This window comes from Dipteris shenzhenensis, chromosome 30, assembly GCF_047967505.1.
Source record: "Dipteris shenzhenensis isolate YYH24624 ecotype China chromosome 30, Dip_SZ_1.0, whole genome shotgun sequence".
Classification (NCBI taxonomy): domain Eukaryota; kingdom Viridiplantae; phylum Streptophyta; class Polypodiopsida; order Gleicheniales; family Dipteridaceae; genus Dipteris; species Dipteris shenzhenensis.
The window spans coordinates 30,453,895-30,478,536 of record NC_141625.1 but is presented as its reverse complement, the minus strand read 5'-3'; the positions used below and the strand labels follow the sequence as shown (position 1 = coordinate 30,478,536).

Below are 24,642 nucleotides of genomic sequence, written 5' to 3'. Positions count from 1 at the left end.
AGGCACAGGAGAAACAAAAGAGCAGCTGCAAATAAAAGACGGAGGGCGTTTGCAGTGAAAGAAGGCCAATGGGTCTTATTGAAATTTGAGAAATCCCGGTTAAAAACCAAAGTGGGCAAAAAGCGCATCTACTTCAAGCTATCCTTCCGATATTATTGTCCTTTTCAGGTGTTGCAGGTAATAAATGATGTCTCAGTCCGATTGAGACTTCCAGAGCATTGGAAGATCCACGATGTCTTCCACGTAAGCTTGATGAAACCCTTCATTGGGGAACCACCTCAAGAGCCCACATTGGACGAGGCACCTGAAGTAGAGGACACTGAGATCTTGTTGATCCCAAAGCAAATTATTTTGCATAACTTCACTACGGGACGTCGAGGCACGACTTGCAAGATGTACCTTTTGAAGTTCAGAGGGCTCCCATCCACTGATGCCCAATGGGTGGACAGAGCTACATTTCACGAGTGTCCTGAAATCCTGGATGCTTATGAGGAAGCATTTCAATTGAGGACAACCGAATGAAAGATGGAGGGAATGTCATCCTGCTTCAACATGTATCCACTTGCTTGGTACTATTTCTTTTTGTTTTTCAATAGTATGCTTATTAAGAATGTTTTCCTACTGTTCAGTTACGGGCAATGGGGACTAGGTCTAGCATTTGAGGGTGGACCCCCTTGCTTGGGGTTATGGGCATTAGTGACCCACAAGAGTGATGGCCTCTCTTTGAGAGGGACATCTGGAAACCACACCCCACCTGAGTACCCAAACATGGGACCAATCAAATGCACAGATTGCATACTGACCTAGGAACCATTCAAGAGAATGTGCCCTGAGCTTTGGATGTGGGCCTGGCAGCATGCCAAGAGTAATGGAGATACAAGATAAGACGACAAACAAATGAGCTCAGTATGGCTCAATTATGACCTTAGAGTATGTGAATAGATAGTCCAAGCTGTTAGGAACCCGTGGGTGCGATCAGAATTGAATTCTGACAACTTTGAAATTTTAGGGTTTTTGGGAGTGACACGTGCAGACTGCCACATGGAATCTGAGCTGGCAGGTCAGTCCACCTGTCCCACACATGTGGTAGCATGCATGGCAAGTGGCAGGGCATGCAGGCCAAGTGTCTGGCCCCAAATCTGGTAGATTTGGGGGAGGTTGTGGGCTGTCCTCTTTGGGACTGCAGCCCACCAAAAATCTGGGACAAGTGTCCACCTTCCACTCTAAGCCTGGGGAGGGGGGGGGCTGAGCCTATAAAAGAAGGCCTCTCCCCTTCATTCCCTACATGAAAAATTCGTCACTTTTCTTCTCCCTCCTTTTGGTTGATGCAGGAGAACCTCTCCAGCTCCTTGGGTGCAGCCAGCTTCTCCCCAGGCCATTCTCTCACCTCAGCAGCACTTTCTCTCTCTACAGCAGCACACTCTCTCTCTACAGTTCCAGCCCCACCTCTCCAAAAATCTGCCCCCTCTCAGCTCTTCTGGAACAGCAGCATCATCCTCTTTCCTTCTCCTAGCCTGGAGCAGCCACAGCCCCTTTCTCTCTCCTGCTGCAGTCTTTCCCTCTCTACTGCAAAATTTCTCTCTCTACTATTCCAGCCCCTTCCCTTGCAGAAATCTGCCTTTCTGTGCACCTCTGAAACAGCAGCAGCTCCTCTCTTACATCCCTCCTTTGGAATCAGCATTGGCACTCTCTCTCTACAGCTATCACTCCATAAAGACTTTCTCTCTCTAGCCTACAGGCTGTTTTTCTAAGCTGTTCTCATTCCAGCCCCATTTCCACACTCTCCTCACCCAAGGTAGCTTCAGAGGCATCAAGGACTTCATCTACAAAAGGGTCAAGTCACGAAGGGAGCCTATATTGTCAAGTTTATCTCATGTACAGCACTATTGCATGTTGTTTCTACTATCTTTCTAGAAACTAGTGCTTGCCTCTAATGTTGGATGTAAGTGGTGATTATTGCAGGCTTCTTCCTTGTGGATTGGGCAAGCCAAGAGTTGAAACGTGAGCTTGGAGTCCTCTTTTTGTTGTCTACCTTGCACTGTGCACATATGCTCTTGAGTCTTGTATCTAGGTCCTCGGTTTTCACTGAGTTCATCAGTTTGGAAGGTGCATTGCACCTTGGTCTTGTATCTCCATTTTCAAGAATAAAGTGAGCCTGGATAAGGGGGGAGGGGCTGTCTTGGCCCCTAAATCATATTGCAATTTTCAATGATGTTACTTTGTGTTTAAGCTGTATAAGTCTTAATTCCAGCTTAATTGCAATCTCTTAAGTTCAAGTATATGTGTTTGGCAACTCGCAATCATTTCATTCAAACGCCTCTGCAAAATCTGTTGTCTGAATTGATAGAAAGCACTGAGTAGTTTACAGCCATGCAGCCCCCCGTGTGAATCCCCTCAGCCACCTGTCTGCTTGCCATACAAACCACCCTCACCCCCCGTGTGAATAGGTCCTGTCAACATCTCTGATGATGAACCTGTGGAAAGGGACATGGAGGCCCAAGATTTTGAAGAATCCTCTTCTCATGGTGATGATGAGTCCACTCACCATGATCAGATTATCAGCCCTTTCTGCACTTGGAAGCCCATGATGTTTTGGGGCTCCAGGCAGGTACTTACCCAACTACCTACATGTCACCTTCTGCTTAAATCCTCTTCCAATTCATGCCCATGCTACACCTTCCTAGATGAAATGAAATCCAGCTATAAATCATATTTGGCTGGTGACTGATATACCTTCCGTGCTGATCACGCACTTTTTCCTAACCACCGACACTCCTTCCAAATCTAATAGACTTCCATTAAGTATAACAAAACCTGTGAGAGCAAGCTCAAAGTGGAAATACATCATGCAATGCACGAGGAAAATATCCTCATAAAGAGGTGGAAAACAAATAGGGTTGAGGCTGAAACTGCCATCTCAACCCTGTAGTAGACTCAAAGAAGAAGGGTGAGCTCCTCCATTCTCTAAAGAATGCGACCCTCTTTGCAGAAGTTGCATGAGAGGACCCCTACATGCTCGCCCAGATGACCATCAGAGTATGTTTAGTGTCGGTACATATACTAGCCAAAGTGTGAGAAGGGTGAACCTCGGACCCATCCAATGCTTTTGTACATCTGGCTCTCCAGATATGCCACGCTGCAATACTAACCAGTATCTCTCACGAAGACTCCACAGAGGCATGCAGAGCTATAAATGGTAAGGCAGTTGTTGCAATGTCCCCGTTTAGGGTTCCAGGCTTGGAGCTCCGCCGTCTAGGGTTCAGTGCTGTCTTCCTTGGTTCCTACAGGCTCCCATGCCCTACGTTCAGCTTTCGCGACTCCCTTGCAGGCCTGTTTTTCTGCCATACCTGTACGGAATTGTTCCGTACAGTTTTGTACTTGTTGTACGGCCTGTACGGCCACTTCTGGCTAAGCGTCGGCCCTTGCTACTGGTTGTCATCGTACGTTGCTCCCCAGTCTTGCTACTAGTTGCCACTTTTTCTTTTTTTGTTCGGTCTTGCTGCTGCTCGCTTCGCTCCCTCTTTCATTCCTATTTCTTTTCTTTGTTGTCTACTGCGTGGTTCATCTTCTTTTACTGTCCATACCTTTTCGCTCTTTGTTCTCCCATCTTTTTCTGCCCTCTGTGTCGCTTCTTTGTTCATAGGCATGTCTTCTTGTCTTCTCCTTTGTTTTACCTCATTTCTATTACATGACTTTGATGAAGATTTACTCTCACAAGAAACAAAAGCAGAACTCGGCGGGTCAGGATGACCCTGTGCATGCCTCACTTGAGGCACAGTTGGTTTTTGATGATATGCATGAGGGTTTTGAAGATACCCGCAAGGATTGGAAAGATTCCGCACCCACAGTTGGGATTATGGTGGAGGTTGATGATATAGTAGATCCCGTGCGCGAATATGCGAAGCATGCTGTCATTATCTTTTTCTCAGGTCATTATGCCGGTTGCAACAGATGTGGGTAACTGGTTGACCAGAAGATTGGGTGGTTGTTTTGTTCATAAAATACACTATGCAGCCCGAGGATTTTTTGAAGTTATTATGGTTGATGAGCAGCATAAATAGATGCTCCTTGAACATTCTCCACTTTTTTATGGGCAACAGATGGTTCATGTTCTGCCATGGTCGCCCACCAAGGATTATCAGGCATAGATAGACATCGTTGTCCGGTATGGGTGGAGGTGGTTGATTTCCCTCAATGCTTGGCTTTACTTTTGCCAAAAATTGCAGCTTCTTTGGGAAAGGTGGTTTGTCCACTTAGGCCGAATGAAAATTCATATAGATTTTGCATCCTATGGGATACTGATAATCCCACTCCCGAATCTTATTTGAATCATGTTGATATGGGAAGTGCATTCTATAACATCGAATGGGGGTTATTTGCAGAAGCTTGCTTTGAATGTAAAAAGTTTGGGCACAAGGCCTCCCAATGCCCTCTGGTTTTACACCAAATGCCTCCGGATGCTATGCTCAACAAGCTTGCCAGTGTTGTCACATATAACATGTTTGACTCTCAATGTACAGGGTTTATGTGATCCCAGGAAATGGAAACTTGTCTGGGACTATCTCAATCAATTACAACTTACAACCTAACATAGTGGCATTGCAAGAGCATAACCAGCATATGTATGCTGGTCGTTATGGGCATTTTGCTGGGTATGACATATTTTTTACGGGTGAGCACCCTTTTTCAGGTGTGGTTTTCCTGTTGAAACATGAGTTTCAGCCAGTTGTTGCTCTCAATGATAGCCAATGCAGATGGCTGATTATACAGTGTCTCGTTTAGGGTGAAATTTTTGAATTTGCCTCGGTTTACACACCTCAATCCTCTCGCAATAGAGGTTTACTTTGGGCTGATATGCAAGCCTATCCCTGGTGACAGCATGCCTTTATTTGTGGGAATTTTAATAATGCTCTTCAGCAGGGTGATAAAACTTCTGGCCATACTCACATGTTCGCTTCTAAGAGCCATCATTGGTCGAATTTGTTACTCTAGGTCATCCTTGTTGACCTTTGGAAAGAATTCAGCATAATGCTCAGTCTTCTTATCGAGCTCATCTAGATCGTTGGTACAGGGTTAATTCTCAGCACTATGATTGTCTCATTGCTAAATTATGGCTGGATTATGCTTTTATGCATTCTGATCATACCCCTTAGTGGGTGAGAGGCTCTCTTCATGACATGCCTGATGATCTGCTTACACAAAGAACACTACTCATTGTCAATAATAGTTATTTGGTGCATGATGCATACAAGGCCATGGTTATAACCTCCTGTGAAGGAGGATAATTGAGTAGCAAAATGATGAACACAAGCTGCGGCAAGCTGTGCTCGAGAAATCCAAACACCATCAAAGAGAAGAACCCTGCAAATACTTTGAGAGTGCATCTCATAGTGTAAGCCTTTAAAAAAGGTTTTGGATGAACATCCTTTATCCAAAATATCCCTCTGTCGTGCCCGTGTGTCCCATTTAGAGATTTTTCTATTGTCACTACATTGCAAACATTGTTTAGCCTGGCTTCCATAGAAAGATTTCTAATACGACTCAGCTCAATCAGGATTGACACATGTGTTTAGCATGAGGAACATCTTCATGTAAGTTTTGTCATAGTTGCGAATAACTGCTTGCATTTTAGCAATGAAAGCTTCCCAAGCATAGTCAATGCCAAAGCGATACTGTTGTGTGGCAAGGGGTGGATAGCCTCATAAACCTATATCTGTCTTATATTGAGGTTTTCTCTTGATGTATTTCTCATCAGGTTATTCTGGAATGATGATCTTGTAATGTAAAGCAACTCAATTTTCACCAAAAATAAAATTAAATGTGTGTGTAAACTTTTATGATCTTATCTTTTGCTGCTCTCCACTTTGGGGACAGCCTCTTATTTTTTTGTTAAAAGTTTGTGTAATCTTTTTATGACCTTGTATTTGCTGGTCTCCATTTTGGGGACGCACCTCTTGTAATGTAAAAATACATGGATTTCACCCAAAAAAAAGGGTGTAATCTTTTTATGATCGCGTTAGTGCTTGTCAGATAGATTCCTCTATCTACTTGTCTTATCTTGAAATCTTCTCATGTTTTGTAATAGCAAGCTCCCTCCTTGGGAAATATAAACAAATATGGATTTCGCCCAACAACAAAAAAGTGTGTGTGTAATCTTTAAAGTTTAAAAGGTGTTTTTCATTTGGAGAAATATTTCTCAATAGGTTTTGTTTGCATTCTTTTGTCCCTTGGTTTGATAGTGTTCTTTGTTGGTTTTTTCTGTTTTATTGGAATTCTTTTTCAGCTCTTTAGCTTCCTAGGGTGGGTTACCTTTTTAGTTTTTACGTGTTTAGGTAAACCCGTGTTTCAAAGGTACTCTATGTATAGGCTTTAAAACTGCCATTCCTATAGGCATGATAATCCCTTTGCATCTACATTTGCACTTTCCCTCTTTTTGAAGAAATACAAGGGCAACAATTTGAACTAATATTTCTAATTTCAGTCATTACTGGTGACTGAAAGATTGAAAGAATGACGTGGCAAACAATGGACAAAAGGGATGATGAAAAGTAAATAGCTGCAGCCTACTAGTCTACTGCAATAAAAAAAGTCAAAAACATAAAAACTGTTATGAGGTCTTGTTACCATCACCTTCTCAAACTTCAAGCACATTGGCGAAGGAAAAGCTTGAGAGGTTATGTCTGCTGCCTTGTTTCCAAGTTCAATAGCCTCACTAATGCTAGCCCCAAAAAATTGAATGAATACACTGTCTGTCTGCGCATATATTACTTTAGCATTATCAAAACTATTCTCCACCAGCTCAACAGCATGCTTGCAGGACGCTGCTCCCATGCTGCATACCAAGAAAAGAAATGAGATCTATACGCCATGCCGGCCTTCGCACTCAGAATTTTGAATGAAATTACAGAATCATATTTGTTCAATTACTATTGCATCCTTGAACTCATATAGCTGCATTTCAAGAAATATAGTTTGGTCAATTACTATTGCTTCTTTAAACTCCACATAGCTGCATTCAAAGAAATATAGTTTGCTTCATAAATACACTTCTTTGTTTTTTTCCCTAGACCTTCTATTAAAAATTTACAACAATTTACAAACTTGGGTTACATCATGTTATCTTATGATCTCCCTAAAAGACTTCCGTCAACCGATCCATCTGAGGTCATGCTGTATTTCAAATTAGAGCTTAAAACCACCTCATTACCTGATATCCTCACATTGAAAAAAGGGCTTATGATAGCCAGAAGATCCTCTCATACTCAGACAAGAACACAAACGGCATTGACAAGGATCATCATCATTGCCTGACGACTTTGTAGGGAGATAAGGGCACGTGCCTATCTATCTAGTATTTGAGTCAGTTGTGCTTTCAATTGGAGAGGCTTTAATCATTTGCGTAGATTTACTTTAACTGCTTGATTTTTCCTAGCAAAGCACACACCACGTACACCTAGTCTATGTGACACGTGAATTGGACACAATGCGTCTAGTGAATACCCTCTTCTTGAGACTGAAAATTTGGATGAAACCATTGTTTTCCCCGGAAAAGACTTCTGTTAACTATGAAAGAAATGGCCAAGAGAAAATCATTGAAGGGACCATGCATCATGCATAACATGAGAAACAAGAGGTGAAGTACCATTAAAAGAGTCTAAGGATAAGCAAATTCTAAAAGAAACCAAGACACTATTGCCACGGCAAGCCAATAACAGACTTAGAAAGAAAGAAAGAAAGAAAGAAATTTTATTAGAGTCTTCGGAAGACCGATGGGTCTATGAGACTGAAAGAAAACCTGATACAAATCACAGTAAGGGCGGAGCTACTGAAACGAGCATCATCACCCATGCTGAATCCTAAGTCTGATCATACATAATCAAATACATCTGTATGTAACAATGAAAAGAAAAGGACTGGTGGAGCAGAGCAGAATCCTCCGTATGTCATGTCCCCCTGGCTGGTGCATAGCTGGTGATGGGACGTTGGTGCCCGTCAAGGGGTGCCGTGCGTCTCGGTCTCTTGGACGAGGCTCGACGCAAGACCAGAGCCACCGTGACTCCCATGGGACGTATCTGGGTCTAAACCATGACGGGAGGTCCCCCAAAGTGATCTGTGTGTCCCCTCGATGTCTCGTGTGTCGTGATGCGATCGTCGGGTCGGGGTCTTTGTCACGTCGGCGGCTAGAGACTGGACGATCAATGTCACTCGATGGGAAGAACTCAGTGATCCTGCTCTGAGAGGTGTCTGATGATGTGACCAAGCCCCATCGCCTGAGTAAGTACTCTCTATGTCCAATTCCCTCGTGAATGAAGGCCGTGAGGCATCTCTGATCTAGGTAGGCGAGGAAACTCGAAAGGAGCCCGGAGCCGTCTCTGAAGAGGCAGTGGTAGCAACCTCGGATCTCGTAGTACACTGGGCACCTGAAAATAAAATGCTCCTCCGACTCAACCTCCTGACAGTCGCACAGTATGCATAAGCGATGCTCCCTAGGAATCCCCTCTGCTCTGCCGCTCTCTATGCGGAGGCGGTGTGATGATACCCGAAATTGTCCGATGGAGATCCGTAGTGAGTGAGGCATATGAAGCTCAGTGTACCCCGGTGGTGTGATGAATCCCTCCTCCGAAATGCGAAGACAGTAATCTCTGTAGAAACTCAGCTTCACTGGAAGCTCCCTCGGCTCCAACCAGGTCCTAAAGGTGTGTAGTTGCAGGAGATCCTCTCGAATGACCTGGTTCGTATGTGGCCCAATCGGGATGGTGGGTGGGAGTACCGGAGGGGCATCTAAATTGTACTGAAAAGGAGGTATCCTATTGATGTGGAACCCTAGTCTCACAAACCATCTATGAGTCCGTGCATACCAACATCGCTCATCTCCCTTTGCTGCCAACCTCATGGAGGAATCGAGAGCCAACCACGGCAACCTCTGTCTCCTTGATGTGCAGTCCCCATATGATCTAACCCGGTGTAGATATGTGATGGTCTGAAAGGCTGCATCGAGCTGGAGTGGAGAAGCACCAAACTCGGCCTGAATGATGTGATGTGGTACAAACGGTTTCCCCCGGATCATCTGTGAGAGCATGAGCATCTGCAAGCGCTCCACCCGTGTCCACTCTATCTCTGACATGTCAGGCTCCCAACAAGGGCTACCATACATACAGGCTGGTCGGACCAAGAAGTCGAAGAGAAGAGCCTTGGTCCGAGGGTCCTGGAAGTGGGAGTGAAAGCACTGTCTCTCTAGCCGAGCCAGTGAGGCGTATCCCCTGCTCAATCTGGCCTGCATTGCTGACCGGACTCGGAAGCTTGCTCCTGAATGATAGCACCCCGCCTTATCAAAAACTAAATCTCAGCATCTGACCCTTCTTGGATGGCATCGTCATCCCTTTGACAACTCTCTCTAATTAACTTCCCCGGATCTCGCGTTTGCAGGATGAAATACCACTCTGTCGTTATGCACCCTTCATCACGCCTATTGACCCAGATCACTAGCCTTCAAAAACATCTTTGATAGAATGGAATTGATTGGGTTTTGAGCTCGCAGGATCACCATGTGTTAGTGGGGTACGAGATTCCGAAAAGTATGAACAGAACATTTCCGAATGAAATAAGAAGTACATCTTCTGAATGATATTTCAGAATCAAACTTCATGCAAATTTCAATAATAATCTACCATCATGATTAGAAATAGATTGCAGAATGTAACAATGTAATATAGAATATATCATAAACAGATTGAAAATGAACATAAGAATTGCAACTATAGTACAAAAATATTCTTCATCAAACTGATTATACAAAACCGCAAAACTCCTATGTATAGAATACATATCATAAGGATCCATCACCGAAAAGACTCATACGTGTATGAGAATCCAAAAGACACACTTGAAATTGGCGACTCCTCATATCATATCATATGATTGAGTAACTCTCTATTCTTGGCATAATTTGACTACATAGATGTCACCCTCCTTGCATAGATATCATAACCCCTCCCCCCTTCCCCCATCCCAATAGTTGGGAGATAATTGCTATTCTCACCACATGGCAGATTTTAAGATCCAGATGCATTGAGGCCCTGAATGGGACTCAGACCTTTACCTTTTAGTCTTTCATTGCCATGATTTGGCAAGATATCATTCACACCTTCATGGACGCTTTGAGCAGAGTGTGGGGATCTTCACACACATCTTGATGTGCAACAGTGGCTAAGAGATTGGCTTTCATGGCACTCCCTCACACTCTCCGCATCGGCTGCACCAGCTTCACTTTATGTCTTATTATTACTAGGAATATTCCCTAGGTGGGGGGTCCCCCTAGATATGAGAAAGGCATGTTTCTAAACTTGCTTCTAAAATAACAGTGGGCCGGAGTGTTTGAGCCAAACCATAAATCCCCAAGTGATATAGAGGGTGCCTCTCGTCATCCACTAACCAAGTGTGTGATGCCCTACCACATCTCTAGGCCTCTTTGCATCCCCAAATACAATGCTGAACAGACTCTAAGGCTGAAAGGCATCTAGGATCCAAAGAGATGAGAGAGGGACAAAAGGCAGAAGGGCGGTAGCAAATAGGAGGAAGATGGAGCGTAGAGGGCAGTGGTAGGGACAAGGAGGCAAGGGCGGGGGGGAGGCCTGCAAAACTGTGGTGGACTAGCTAGGGGGCAGAGTAGCTAGCAGGTGCATGGGCTTCAAGGAGTTGTGCTTTCCACAAATGAACATCATCAGAATCCTGATCCCGGTAGATCATTAGCCAAAATCATCACGTTGGGGAAAAAACCCAGGCCCCCCCTCTTTGCAGGTTTTGGGGCAACGATTCAAGCTCCGTATCTTCTTGTAGAAGCAGGTTTTGTGTGGGGGTTTTTTTATTGAACTGTAGTGAAGTTTGAGATTGACCTTTGTCTCCCACCTCATGTGCACCTGGTTTTGAGAGGTTACAGATTAAGTGGTTTCTCTCCAGTTTCTCTCGGCCTCTGTTGGGTTTTTAGTAGAGGTTTGGGATGGACACTACTTTCTCATCTCGAGTTTCTTGGTTCTTTGTGGAGGGTTTTGGGATTGAGATTACTCTCCCACCGCTGTAATCATTTTAAAACGAATATATTACTGTTTCTTGTATAAAATGATGTATTTTCATGGACTGCAATAGCTGCATTGAAAACAAAACTTTATGGTTTGACAAGAGACACCATCTACATTGGGTTAGCATGACTTTACCTTAGACATGAATCAGCTATAGGTAGTGCTTGCTGTGGAGAGGCGCCGGCACCCGTAAAACCATATAGAGCATTAGAACATAACTGCATATGACACCATCAACAAATCATTGTGCAAGAATATTGACTTTGATTTCTTTACTCGCATCTATTACTTTTTCACACTCTCGAAGAACGGAAATGAATATTCATCAAATTTGCAGACTGAGTCCACATTCAAAGATATACTTTTAGAACTTTTTGACGGGCATCCAAAACAGCACGTTCTGTGGACGTGATGTTTTCAGCATTCATCTGATCCCTCGCTAATTTTCTGGCATTGATTAATGCACCTAAAAGCACAAATGAAAGAATTATGCTTATGCTACAAATATAAGAAAAGAAGAATCAGATCGTAAATAAATACACAAAATTGTTAACGTTAGGTGTAAAAGAATTCCATGCTATCACATCACTCAAGTGCAAGATAGAAACGATAACACTGTGTAAACCAAGCAATATGTAGCCAAACATTTTTCCAAAGTAAATGCAAACCAGGATCTTAAGGAACCCAGTTTCTCTTACTACAAGGTATAGAAGAAAGAGAGAAGGAGATTATGTGCTGCTGTAAGTGGGAAACTCGCTGGCACTTTTACTTATTATAGTACATTTTCTTAATTAGCAGCACAGAAAATCTTAACGGAGCTGTGACAATGTATGGATGGTAGCCCTTTTGCATTCCATTTAGTTGTTTAAAATCTTCACAGAGAAACAAGTTCTGTTTACATCATGCTCTATAATTACCACAAATCCGAGGTAGGACTCCATGCCGTACAGAGGGCACCACAAAATATGCTCCAGTTGGACTGCAAATTCAAACAGGGTTCATACAAACATGATAAACACAAACTGACAAATTCATACAGATCATGGCAGGCATGCACATAAAAAAATGGAAAATAAAAGTGCTCTGGTGAGAAAACACTGATCTCCAAACAGCACCTCCTCATCAAATCTTCCTTCGGAAATAGCTCAACGTCCTCAGGATGCACTAAAGTGGTGTAGCACCTATGTCACAGATCAAATTTCAGAACCTTCAAAGCAACCAATAGACTTGTCTGATACAGTTTCATCAAGCTGATGACTACCCTACAAAGATTTATTAATTGTTTTGCATGATTATTATTATTATTGAGCTAATGTAGTCATATCTCGAGGGATACTTAAAAGGGGCTAGGCTGGCCTGCTGGAAAGGAACCATAAGATAAGTCTACACCACAATGCATTAGTAAACCGCCAGGACAGGAAGAGGAATCTGGTTAAATCCAACCTGAGTACAACGTTGATATGCTGCTAGAAACTTCTCTTGATCCCTTTTGTGGCATGGGAAATGAGAGGTGGTTGGGTGACTAGGTTTGGGCAAACTGTAAACAGTGGGATTTTGTGGACAAGATGCCTATCATCTTAAGCAGCATACGGAAAAAACCTGCTGAAGTCATCAACCAGTAGCATGAAGTAGAGAGCCCTGCCAAGACTAGCAACAATCATCGGTCCACAAAGATCAACATGGACCAACTCCAAAGGTAAGGCTTCGGGAACCCGGTGTTGCTTTCCTTGAATACATGACCGGCACTGACCGTGCTTGCTGCCCACATCCGGTAGTTTGAGAACCATTTGCTCAGAGGCAACACATCGAAGAGCATCAACATTCAAGTGACCAAACCAAAAGTGCCAGAGATCACCTTGCAGAGATGACATCATCGTGGAAAGCGGCGGACAGAGTGTGGATGCCATGACTAACTGTACCAGCTTGTACCACCTGACCGATAACCTTATCTCCAAATTCCACAAAGTGTTCATCAAATAATACTGTGGTTCCAAGACGGCAAGTCTCATAAACAGACACTAGATTGAATCCGAGAGAGGGAACAAACAGAACTTGAGAGGAGTGCATCCCTCCTTTTCCAGTGGGAATGATGTTGAGGTTGCCTTCACCACGAACTTTGATGACATCACCACCGGAGATCACAAAATCCTTCAACCCAACTAGAGAAGTACTCATATTCCGGGATGCCCTGCTATCAACAATGATCTAGGTCCGGAAGTCTTTGGCTTGGAGAGACCACCCTCTCCATCATTACTTTGCTTTCTCATCTCACTTCCTAGTACTTTGCTTTTTATTCTTCACTGATCACTCCCGCTACCCCCCCGCCTCTTTCCATTGCCCTCCTACTCCCTTCCGTTGTCCCTCCTGCCTCCCCCCCTCCGCCTTCTCCGCATCCTCCCCCCGGCCTTCTCCACCTCTCCTCCCCACCTTCTCCGCCCCCGCCATCCCCCACCACCTCCCCGGCTCTTTTCTGTCTCCCTCCCCTCCTTCTCCCTCCCTCCTTCAACCCGTCTTCTTACACCCCCCTTCGCCTTATCTCTGCCTCCTCCTTCACCATCTCTCCACCTCATCCCGCCCCCCCTCTTCGCCTCCTTCCCTACATCTTTTTCCTCTTCGTCCGTTGTAGTGGGGATTTTGTGCTTGTTTGGAGAAAGAAAGTCTTGGTGGTGACCCTTGGTCTAGCCAGAGGGGCTCTATGGCAGCACCCTCGAATCCCACAGCGGTTAAGGTCCTCCTTTCTCCAGCCGACAAGCAATAGGTACAGCAACCAGTTCAGTCCCTCCAGGACAAGGCAATTATGGGCAGAATTGTGGGCCTCACACCCACAAGGCGACAGGTGCAAGAGTGGATCCAGACGAGCTTGGCACTAGAGGGTGACCACATTCACGAGGTCACCATCTATGGAAGAGGCGTCTTCCTCATCCAGCTGAGCTCCCCTGATACTGCCTTGACACTTGGACCCCCTAGGTGACCCCCTTAAAAGGGGACAGAACCCAGGTTAAAAAGAAAAAGAAACCAAGCAAACAGGCCCGCAAGCGTCAGGCAGAGGGCTAGACGCCGAGAGAGAGACAGGGCTATTCGAGAGGCACTTGTGGAGGAGCAACAGTAGGAGCTCTTACGTGGAGATCCACCTCCCCCAACGAAAGGGGCCACTGCCTAGCCAGAGGATCCTCCCGTGATAGAGGTTCAACGTCCGCACTCACCCTTGCATCAACAGCGAGCCTCACGAGCTCCAAACGCTATGAAAGTAGAAGCTACGGATGTTAGCCCAACAGCAGCAGAGGAGAAGCGAATCTAGAGCCCCGACGAGCTTGATCAGCAGGGGAGGCCTGTGGTCGCCCCTACTCCCCCCGCCCCCCTCCCCCTCCAGATCCCGCTCCCTCTCCAGTCCCCCCTCTCTCTCCTAGATTCCCCCCGCCCCCTCCCCCTCACCTCGCCGCTCCTATGGTCACGCTCACCACCCGCCCCCCTGCCTCCACCTCCCTCCCTCCCCCCTCCCCCTCCGCCCCCCTCTCAACCTCCTCAGCAGATTCTTCAGCCTCCCACCCCTCCCTTGCCAGCAGGCAAGGGTAAGACGACGTCCTCTTCCGCTTCCTCACCGCAACATCCTGTCCAATCGAGGAGAGAGCCATAGGGAAGGGGCTCGTCCTCCCGATCAACAACTTGGCCATCCCTTACCGCAGGACTTCTGGAGATTGGGACCTTGGAATTATCTGGAGATTCCGGACTCTTACCCTCTACCCCTGGAGGTAACGCTTGTGGTCTTGCAGCCTCGGAAAGGGGGTTCGATCAGTGTAGTGGGCTCCCAGACACACTTTGTTTGGAGATTCCAGTTCGCATCCACAGAGCTGGAGAAGTGGTCCCTAGTGGTGTTTGATGCATTTATGGGAGATCAGATTTCACGCATGATGGACGAGTGGATGGGGCCACAGGGACTGTACCTTTGGCACGCCCATGGTGCGGAGGTGAATTTTCAGCTGTGCTTCACGCAAGAGAAGTCGATGTGTGGTTTGGTGGTAGGAGTTATCAGATTGCCGCTTGAGGCAAAGGTTGATAAGGCATACTACTAGCCACTCCAGAAGTGTGCGGAGTTATTCGAGATGGAAGTCTCCTTCATGATGAAGTGGGCACGGAAGACTGGTATTGAGCCGGTGTCCATCTTAGTACATCAACGTACATACATGGACTACTCGCCCTCTAAACCCCCGAGAAAGTCACATAAGGCAGTCTTTCTGGAGCAGGCACCCACTCACAGGAGAGCCTTGCTTTCTACATCCTCGTCCTCATGAGCTGGGCCATAGTGAGTTGGAACGTGCACGGGCTCCACGACCATGCTCGTAGTCAACCGCAGTACACTTGATTCTTCAGCAAGAGTTACAGAGGGCAGTGGTAGGGCGAACAGTGGACATCCTTTTGATTCAGGAGCATATGTTCTCAGCATCAGACATCAGACGGTGACACCACCTTCTCCCAGGGAGAGGTTCGAAGGAGTGGTCCCCTACAGTAGGACGGAGCAGAGGGGTCTGCATCTCAGTCTCACATACAGTGGCTCCAGAGGTCTATGATCAAGGCGAGCTTATCCAAGGACGCGAAGTTTGGATGGGAGTTAGGATGGGAGAGTCCAGGATTGGGATCCTGAACGTGTATGCCCCAGCGTGCAAACAGCACCGTCCGGCCTTTTGGAGGAGGCTATCAGAGTGTCTTCCAGATGTAGACTCCTAGATTGTTGGAGGGGACGTCAACAACCTAGAGTTTGGGAGGACAAATACTTTTCTGAGATGCCAGCAGTAGAGCGGAGCACCTGGGAGCAGTTCATTTTCATGATCAATGGGACAGAGACACGTGGCGAGAGCTAGATTTCAGCACGATACCTGGCAGCCTCCTCTTCTCTTTCGGATAGAGGAGACATGATGGACTGCTTGAGAGTCTAGACCACTTCTACGTTGGGGACTGGGCACTACACAGAGGCAGCTCTACCAGGATTCTGGCAGGTACCACAATGTCAGAACACTCTCCAGTAGTACTTCACTTAGAACAGCCTCGCTGAGGTCTTCCCCAAAAGGAGGTCCGCATTCAAGAGGACCTCCTACAGGACGAGGAGATTCAACAGGTCATGGCAGGGATTTGGCAGTAGTCAAAGAGGGCACCGTGCAAGGGCTGGGCTTCATAGGTGGCCGATGCAATCCAGAGGAGCAGTGAGGAGTTGCAGGATCATGCCCTTAGGCGGAGGACTCTTCAGGAGCGCGAGTGGGCACTAAGGAGAGACCTCGCCTCCATAGAGCGGCTCAGGGAGCACGACCCAAGATCTCAGTGGCTTAGTGATAGGTTTGAGAGTGCTCGCCTTGAGCTTCAGCACACGGAGATTTGGCTGGCTGAGTTCTCCTATCACTCTTCCCGGGCCAGGATATTTTTGACATGGGCTCCCCTCAGTCTCTGAGCAGGGGATGGATTTGTTTGATCCCGAAAGGGGGAGACAGGTCAGATATCCAGCAATGGAGATCGATCACTTTGCTTGATACTGCATACAAGATCCTCGCCAAGGTCTTGAGTTTGCGGTTATGGCCCCATCTTACTGACATCATTCACGACACGCAGACCGGGTTCGTCCAAGAGCGCAGCATCCTGGACAACATCTTCACGTTCTGGGAGACAGTGGATTGATCCAAGGAGGAGTCACAACCATTGGCCGTCCTCCTCTTGGAGTTTGAGAAGGCCTACGAATGACAGGGTGGAGTGGTCCTTCTTGGAGGGTACTATGTGGAGATTGGGTTTCTCAGACAGATGGGTCAGAGGAGTTTCTACGCTTTATGCGGGGAGCTCTAGCCAGATGACACACAGACGAGGCCTTTCCTCTCGCTCGGTCCGCCAGGGCTGCCCCCTCGCTCCCTTCCTCTTCTTGTTTGTGGCGGAGGCTTTGGGCTACTACTTGAGATCACAGGTGGCGGGCCTCACAGGGTTGAGGTTCCCAATTAGGCAGGAGGAGTTGCTGGACTCTGAGTTTGCAGATGACACAACCTTGTATGTAGAGGGCACCACAACGAGTTTGGAGAGAGTCAGAGAAGCCTTGGCTACCTACTGTGAGGCCTCCGGTGTGTGGATCAACTGGACAAAGTCCATAGGCTTCTTCACAGGCTCTGAGGAGACATAAGAGATTCGTGAGTGGGGGAACGACTTTGGCTCCAAATGGATACCGCGGGGCCAGACAACGAGTTACCTCAGATGCAAAGTTGGTATTGACATTATAGCAGAGCAGCAGATTGCCTCGGTCCTTGAGAGTGTTCGGCGCAAGCTTCTCTACTGGAGCTCGGCCAAACTCTCCCTAGCAGGTCGTGCCTTAATGGCAAACCAGGTCCTTCTTACCACGGCCTGGTATATCACCTCTTGCTGGTGTTCTCACAGAGGGTGCATTGGGTAGCTCCGATGGTTGGTTCGGAACTTCCTTTGGGTAGGTTCGGACGGCACAAGGAATACTAGAGCCCGGGTCACTTAGCAGACAGTGATCATGCCGCAGGCACTGGGAGGCTTGGGTATCATTGATCCGGAGATGCAGAGCAGAGCCCTCTTGGGCAAGTTGGTTGTTCGCGGCCTCACCCCACGTGCAAAGCCTTGAAAGCTCCTCTTACACCACACACACTGGGGGGCAGTGGCAGCTTTCACATAGATGGATTTTCTCATAGGCCCCCCTTACGGGGAAGGGTTCACCCTTGATGAGGAGCCTCCATAGGGTTTGGTAGAGATTAGCAGGGGGGCCTCATCCGTGCTCATCCTAGATGCAGAGAGGATTTCGAGCGTCGGGCCTCATCCGTGCTCATCCTAGATGCAGAGAGGATTTCGAGCGTCATCCCTTGTTTGGCACCCAGAGATCCGACATCAGGAGGGGCGTATGCTCAGATAGCGAACTCACATTGGTTGGGCACAGTGGGACAGTGGACCTTTGGTAGATGGAGTAGACTACCTATGGAGGCAAAGGTAAGGCTTGGCACCATAGCGCATCTGCGAGGGGCAGGGCAGCGGATGAGAGAGATTGACCTAACCATCCCTGAGTCCTGGTGGGAGGGACTTCAAGTGTGGATGGACAACAGATGGTTGGCCCAATTTTCTCATACTAGTGTCCCCTTGAGGATGATGATGCAGCAAGACAGCATGCAGCCCGGTTTCTCCCGTGTAGGACCTGGAGGCCTACTCCAGGCACTCATTGAGAGACACCCAGAGAGTGATGGGAGTCTTGATGGGATTCACTGGCAGATGATCAGAGTGGTGGGACGTTTGGGGAAGGAGTGGCACATCGACCCTCCCAGTATCTCAGTGCAAGATGCCCCCAGATGGCGCCTCTGGCTTTGGGAGGGTAGGCCCTTGAGGGAGGTCCAGTGGGATCCAGGAGAGTGGTTTTGGCCCTCCAAGGTGGCCTTGCCGAGTAGGTGGACAAGGTGCCCTTCTTTTCCTACACACACGGATTGGTAGGAGGCTTCAAATGGACTCTTGGATGTGGACCCCTTCGAGGGAGAGGCATTGGGTGGCCCAGAGAGTGCCTCGGGATGTCCGTTCCAAGTTTTGGACGCGGTTATGGTCCAGTTTGCGGCCGAGGAAGATATCCTTTCTTTTTACTGGCCGCCCACAGAGGCTTGCCATCAGTCTGTGGTTGGAGCAGATGTATGCAGAGTCTTCAGAGGGACTACACTTGGGGGATGATGGCCTGGTTGACTAAGGGAGGACACGCGTTCCAAATTGATGAGATCTCCCCAGCTTACCGGATACAAGGTTAGAGCATTCAGAGGATGGAGCTCCATGAGGCGGTCCGTTCTGATAGCCTGGCTGCTGCTACTCCTCTGGAGGACAGCGTATGGGAGGTAGTAGCCAGTATCACTGCGTGGAACGTTTGGGTTGCTCGCTGCAGTAGTCTGGTTATGGGTGAGCATTCGGTTCCACCCTTGGCTACCTTGGTCGCCATCTAGCAGGATATCATCTACACCCTCCGCTCCACTGGGAGCGTGGGACCCTAGGCTCTAGCGTGACTGTCGTGAGGCGTGCTTGATTCTGCAAGACTTGGCCCGCATGAGTTTTTTACATTTTCACTCCGCGAGGGATTCGCTGGTTGTATAGTCCCCCCACCTGGCTGTTAGCCCTAGTACCAAAGATGCCCTAGGCAGTGAGCTGGGTTTCTCTGGAACAGGCCGGTTTTTCTTTCAACCTTTTCCCAGGTTTTTCCCATACTCAGCACCTTCGGGGCAGCCGTTTTGTATGAAGTCTTTTAATAGAAGGTTCCTTTCTTTGCCCCAAAAAAAAAAACACGCCATAATTGTTCCTGTCAAATTGATTGTCGACAGGGAACATGGATAAGACAGGGATCTTCACCTTCTTTTCTGCCAATTCCTGTAGAGAAGCCATGGGATCGAAGTGGAAAGAACAGGAAAGATCAGGGAGGAGGATAGAAGAAGAGGAATGAAGGAAGAACTAGAGAAGGAAGGAGAGAAGGCTGAGAAGATTGAAGAGGATTCTTCCTCGACCTCCAAGTGACTAGCCTTCACACAATCCGCTCCTTTGATCTGAAAACACCCTTCAAAGTAACTACCCTTCTATGTGCTCCAAAAATCAGCCCGTACCTTCTCAGCTTCCACTATGAACAGCTCCCAAAAAGTCGTTGTAGCTTGCTGATTCTCCTCTCCACAGCTTAGGTCTTTTTAGCCAGCCTTTGGCTTTGATACCATGTGAGAAGTGCAGTGGTGCGGAGCAACAATGGAGCGAAAACAGCAAACACTCACACAGAAAAACTAGAAACAAGAGAGACTTGCACAAGGATCTCAGGAAAAACCTCCTCTATTGCTAGAGAAAAACCTCAACCAATGACCTGGCTGATGAGATAGGGAGGGAGGGGGGCCCTATTTATAGGGTCACCCCCTGCCCTAAAAGACCCGACTAGGGGGTGTGTGGCCAACTATAGGGGCCAACCTTGGTCTGGAGCAGACCGACCAGACGGGTCGGCAGTAGCAGGCTGGTGTGAGGCCAAATGGCCCGCCAAACAAGGCACTAACCAGGCACACACATGCGACCTGGTGGCAGCCCCAAGGTGGGCTGATGGCGCCTCCAATCAGGCCTCTAGCAGGCCTGGGATGGACCTGCAGACCTTTGCACCCTCCACGTCAGATGGCGGCCCCTCCAAGACCCCAGAACAGAGGCAAACAGTCCCGCATAGGTCCGTGTACACTCAAGCCTCCATGGTGAACACCCTCTGTCTCTCCTGGGCGGACAAACTGTACACACAGGCCCCCATGGTGAACACCCTCTACCTCTCCTAGGCGGACGAACCCACACCAATGGCCCTGACATTCCCTCACATGGGCGGGTAGACCCACAACCAAGGCCCTCACTCAATGAGAGAGGAGATGAACTCTAACAGAATCTACCATGGGGGTCCAAGAGAGAAGCTCCTTCCATAAAAGGACACGATCCCCTCTATTCTTGGGAGCATATAGGTTGAGGAAACCAATCCACATCCCCCAATCAAAAGAATGACCCACTGTGCTCTAGAGGATATGATGATACAATGTCCAACTACCAAGGGAAGAAAGAACCTGAAACTAAAATACAAGTTCCTCCCATATTGCCCAAAGCAAGCGACCAAAAGGTGTGACTAGAAAAGAGTTTATTTGACTTTGCACAATCTCTAGCATCCAATTTGTGGTCCTATACAAAAAGGTCAATAGGTCTGCCAGTGACACCTGGATGGAGCTGATTACGAAGCACTAGCTTGCGACAGTGACGAGGCACACCACCTAGGCCCTGTATGTTCCAGCTGACAATCCTCATCGGAAGGAGGAAGTAGGGTGGAACACTTCACCCAACCTAAGGGTGAAAACCCTTAGACCTCCTGCCACAAGATCTAGAAAGAGAAGTAGAATCCACAGGGAACAAAGCCCCTGCGCCTGAAGAGGGAGACACTCTGTCAAAATAAATAACTAACTAGCTCATCAAAAGTAGAGGGCACAAACTCCTCATCACCATAATCATCCAAGGCATAAAAAGAGCTCCTGTAAAGAAAAGCTAGGCGCCGGGGTTCATAGAATCCCCGCACTCGAAAAGGGTGAAGAGGCAAAAGCAACCCCATTCCCTTTATCAATGAAAGGAGACCGAAGAGTAGTCAACAAAGGGGGCTGCTTAGATGAAGGACCAAGACCATGAGGAGGATCTACAAGGACACCAACACTGACCCTATCCAAAACTAAATTCGGAGAAACTATGGCTGCAAATTGAGAAGAGACGGGAGCATCACTAGTCACAACCAAAACTGGAACCTGAGATGCCCCGATAGGGACAAGGTCTAGGACAAGAGAGGACCCCTCCTTATCTGTAGTGGTGGAGCAGCGGTCGCTATAACCGGAGCTTAACATGTGCCAATGGGTAAACCTGCACTGGCCACAACCTGAGTAGTCGCGACTAGAACCGAAATGTGAGAATCCCCCATAGGTGCAGGGTCCGAGATGTGAGAAGGCTCCTCTTGATCTGAGTGTGGCGGAGGGACCCTAACTCTAACCTGAACACGAGGGGCAGCCGGTGCGGGACGTACAACTGGTGTTGGGTGGTGCCAAAGAAACACTCTATACGTACAACTAGTGTGGAACATACAACTAGTGTTGGGCGGTGCCAAAGAAACACTGTACGAGGAGGCACCACACCGGAAGCTTTCTTATGTCTTTTCTTCTGCTTTGGGCAATATATAGTAAATTTTCCAAATACCTACATATCCCACCCCAGTCCTGGCTACCTGCAATCTCAACTATTTGCCGAAAAAGAGAGCCATCCGGACGCTAGAGCATGGTATGATCATCAAAATTGTTACGGTCAAAGACAATGACCCTAACTCTAGGAACCCCATCCATCTGATTGCCTCTGCTGTTGAAGAGGGTAATCCAAGGAGGGGGGAATCTCAATGACCCTTCCAAAAGTAGCTCTGATCATGGCAACAAGGAGCTGATGATATATCTCGGGCACACCTGGAAATCTGATGAAGAGAGACGCCATCTCCTTGTGCTCCTCCACTGGGTCGAATCCAAGAGAGAAGGGCTTGAGGAAAATCTAATTGGAACCAAACGCTAAAGGGCTGGCATTAAGCACAATGCTCATAGCTCCAAGAGTGTCAAAAGCCACCTGAAAGAATCCTCGCCCCAAAAGTCGAATGTTAGTGAGGTGCTAGGAGAGGTCCAAGAGCAGGTCACAAGCATCCACCAGTCCCTAGCCCGTGATCTAGAAGGGTGGGACCCGTGGATGCGAGCAAAGCGTGTGGTGGATCTCTCAAACTCCACATCCTTTTGCAACTGCAGCGGCTCGTCTTTTGAAAAGATACATGTTCTCACGGCTGATAGAAGTGGACGAGGATTGACTAGATGGGTCGCCATTCATCAATCAAGGGTGGAAAGCTGATTCAAACCATTAAATGATCTGTCCATCGTTTGGAGAAGCTTGAGGGGGAAGGGAATCCTCACGGAAGGGAAGGGAAAGGGGAGAGGGAAGAGGGTCCTACACCAGAGCTAAAGGAAGGGAAGAGGCTGAGAGAAAGAAAGAAAGAAAGAAAGTTTATTAAAGTCTTCGGAAGACCAATGGGTCTATGAGACTGTGAAAATCCTGATACAACAAGCTATGGTAGTGGAGCTACTAAACAAGCATCCATACCAATGCAAAATGCAAAAATGCAGAATGGCAGTACTAAGTCCTAAGTACAACATAGTCATGTCGATGGTCGACTATATATCAATCTCAGCATTGTCATCAATATCATCATCATCATTGGCAGCAGCAAGATATCAGGATGGATGAGGCAGTGGAGGCATGAAGTTGGCAATAGAGTGCTGTCGGCCACTCAGAGGTGCGGTCCTAGCACGTCTCCTGGTCGTAGCTCTGCGTCTGACCAGGGCTACAGTGACCCCCGTCAGTCAGGCTCCAACTCTAAACAAGGAGGGGATGTCCCCAAGTGTGATCTGTGTGTCAAACCTCTTTCTCAGCTATCGGATCACAGGCTCCAAGTCACGATCATGTCAAGGCCTCATCTCGTGGGGGTCCATGTGATCTAGCTGAAAGAACTCCGTGATAGAGCTCTGAGAGGGATCAGCCGAGGAAGAAGTCTACTCCTGTCTCCGTGGCACGTGCTCGGAGTATCCTCTCGCGGTGTCTAAGTGCCTCATGAATGAAACCTGCCAAACACCGCTGGTCTGGGTAGGAGAGGAAACGCGGGCCAGAATCCCATAACTATCCTTGAAGAGGCTTTGAGGAGAGAGAGAGAGAGAGAAAGAAAGAAGAAAGAAAGAAATTTTATTAAAGGTCCACGGAAGGCCATACATGGCCTATGGGACACAAAATCATCCGAAAGGAAAATACATCATTAACGATGCGCCAACTAGGTGGCCTCATCGTAATACCGCTAAGATGCCAAAAATGGCTACAAAAATCCTAGATACAAAATGAAATGAAAGAGAGAGAGAGGGGGGGGGCGGGGGGGGGGCTTTGAGGAGAGAGAAAGAAATTTTATTAAAGTCTTCGGGAGACCGTGAAGGTCTATGAGACTAAAGAAATTTTATTAAAGCCTTCGGGAGACCGTGAAGGTCTATGAGACTAAAGAAATTTTATTAAAGTCTTCGGGAGACTGTGAAGGTCTATGAGAGAGAGAGAGAGAGAGAGAAGAGCTGAAGAGGGGATTTGAGAAGAGAGGAGCTGAGAGAGGGAGGCAAGGGTGAGAGAGGGGAGGCTGAGAGTGAGAGGGGCTGGGAGAGAGAGGAAACTGATGTGAAGGAGCTGAAAACAGCACACTGTACTTGGTGGGAGCTCTTGAACTGAGCTGTACTTGGACATGTTCTTGGATGTACAGCTCTTAGAGCAGAAGAGGTGTGAATTGCAGAACTTTCCAGGCTGCGAACTGGAACAGGAAGCTTGGAACTAAATTGTGATTTGGAACAGCCCAGGGTTCAGGAGCAGAAATTCGAAATGGATGTGCCTGAGGGCCTGGATAGAACCACGCTTTACAGCTTGAAACCCCAGGGCAGAAATTTGAAAAGCATCTGCCCTGATCCCCTTTGAAGCTGAAGCTCTCACAATCGCCCCTATACAACCAGAAGATATGACGAATTTCGGAGCAGTAGAGCCACGATTTTCACTGAAAATGTGACGAAATTGGAGCAGTAGATAGCCATGTTGTGATGAATATGGAGCAGTAGAGAGCACATTTAGATTCTCAATCTCCTTCGTTGAGAATTGAAACCCTTGCTTCATTCTTAGCCTGATACATGGTCTGCAAGACACGCCATGCACGCAAAGAGGTCCTGCAACTTGCAAGACCTAATGTGAGGAATAATCAACCTTTTGATTGACAAAGAAATCACGGCAAGTGCCTAGGCATAATGGGCATCCTATCTCCTCTAATCAGCTGTGACAGCTGTTAATATTGAAGGTCTCAGTCCATCCACTATTACAGCATGTGTTCTACCAAGTACGGCTAGGGCATTAGGTGCAGCATCTACAGGTCAGGGTTCATCCCATAAACTAGACTCCATAGACCTTTGGTAGCTGACATATTTCTAACCAT

At 47.4% G+C, this 24,642-nt stretch overlaps 1 protein-coding gene across 6 annotated transcripts in view; it reads right to left on the bottom strand.

Annotated features, from left to right (window-relative positions):
- Positions 1–24,642, bottom strand: part of LOC147881959 (DNA polymerase delta catalytic subunit-like) — a 162,150-nt gene that overhangs the window by 63,673 nt on the left and 73,835 nt on the right. For all 6 annotated transcript variants that reach the window (XM_087402018.1, XM_087402020.1, XM_087402022.1 and 3 more), the window contains 5 exons: positions 12,191–12,256; positions 11,993–12,054; positions 11,438–11,541; positions 11,211–11,293; positions 6,631–6,832 (listed from right to left, as the gene is read on the bottom strand). In XM_087402018.1, coding sequence (XP_087258144.1) covers positions 6,631–6,832; positions 11,211–11,293; positions 11,438–11,541; positions 11,993–12,054; positions 12,191–12,256 — 517 coding nt within the window. The remainder of the gene's footprint in view (positions 1–6,630; positions 6,833–11,210; positions 11,294–11,437; positions 11,542–11,992; positions 12,055–12,190; positions 12,257–24,642) is intronic.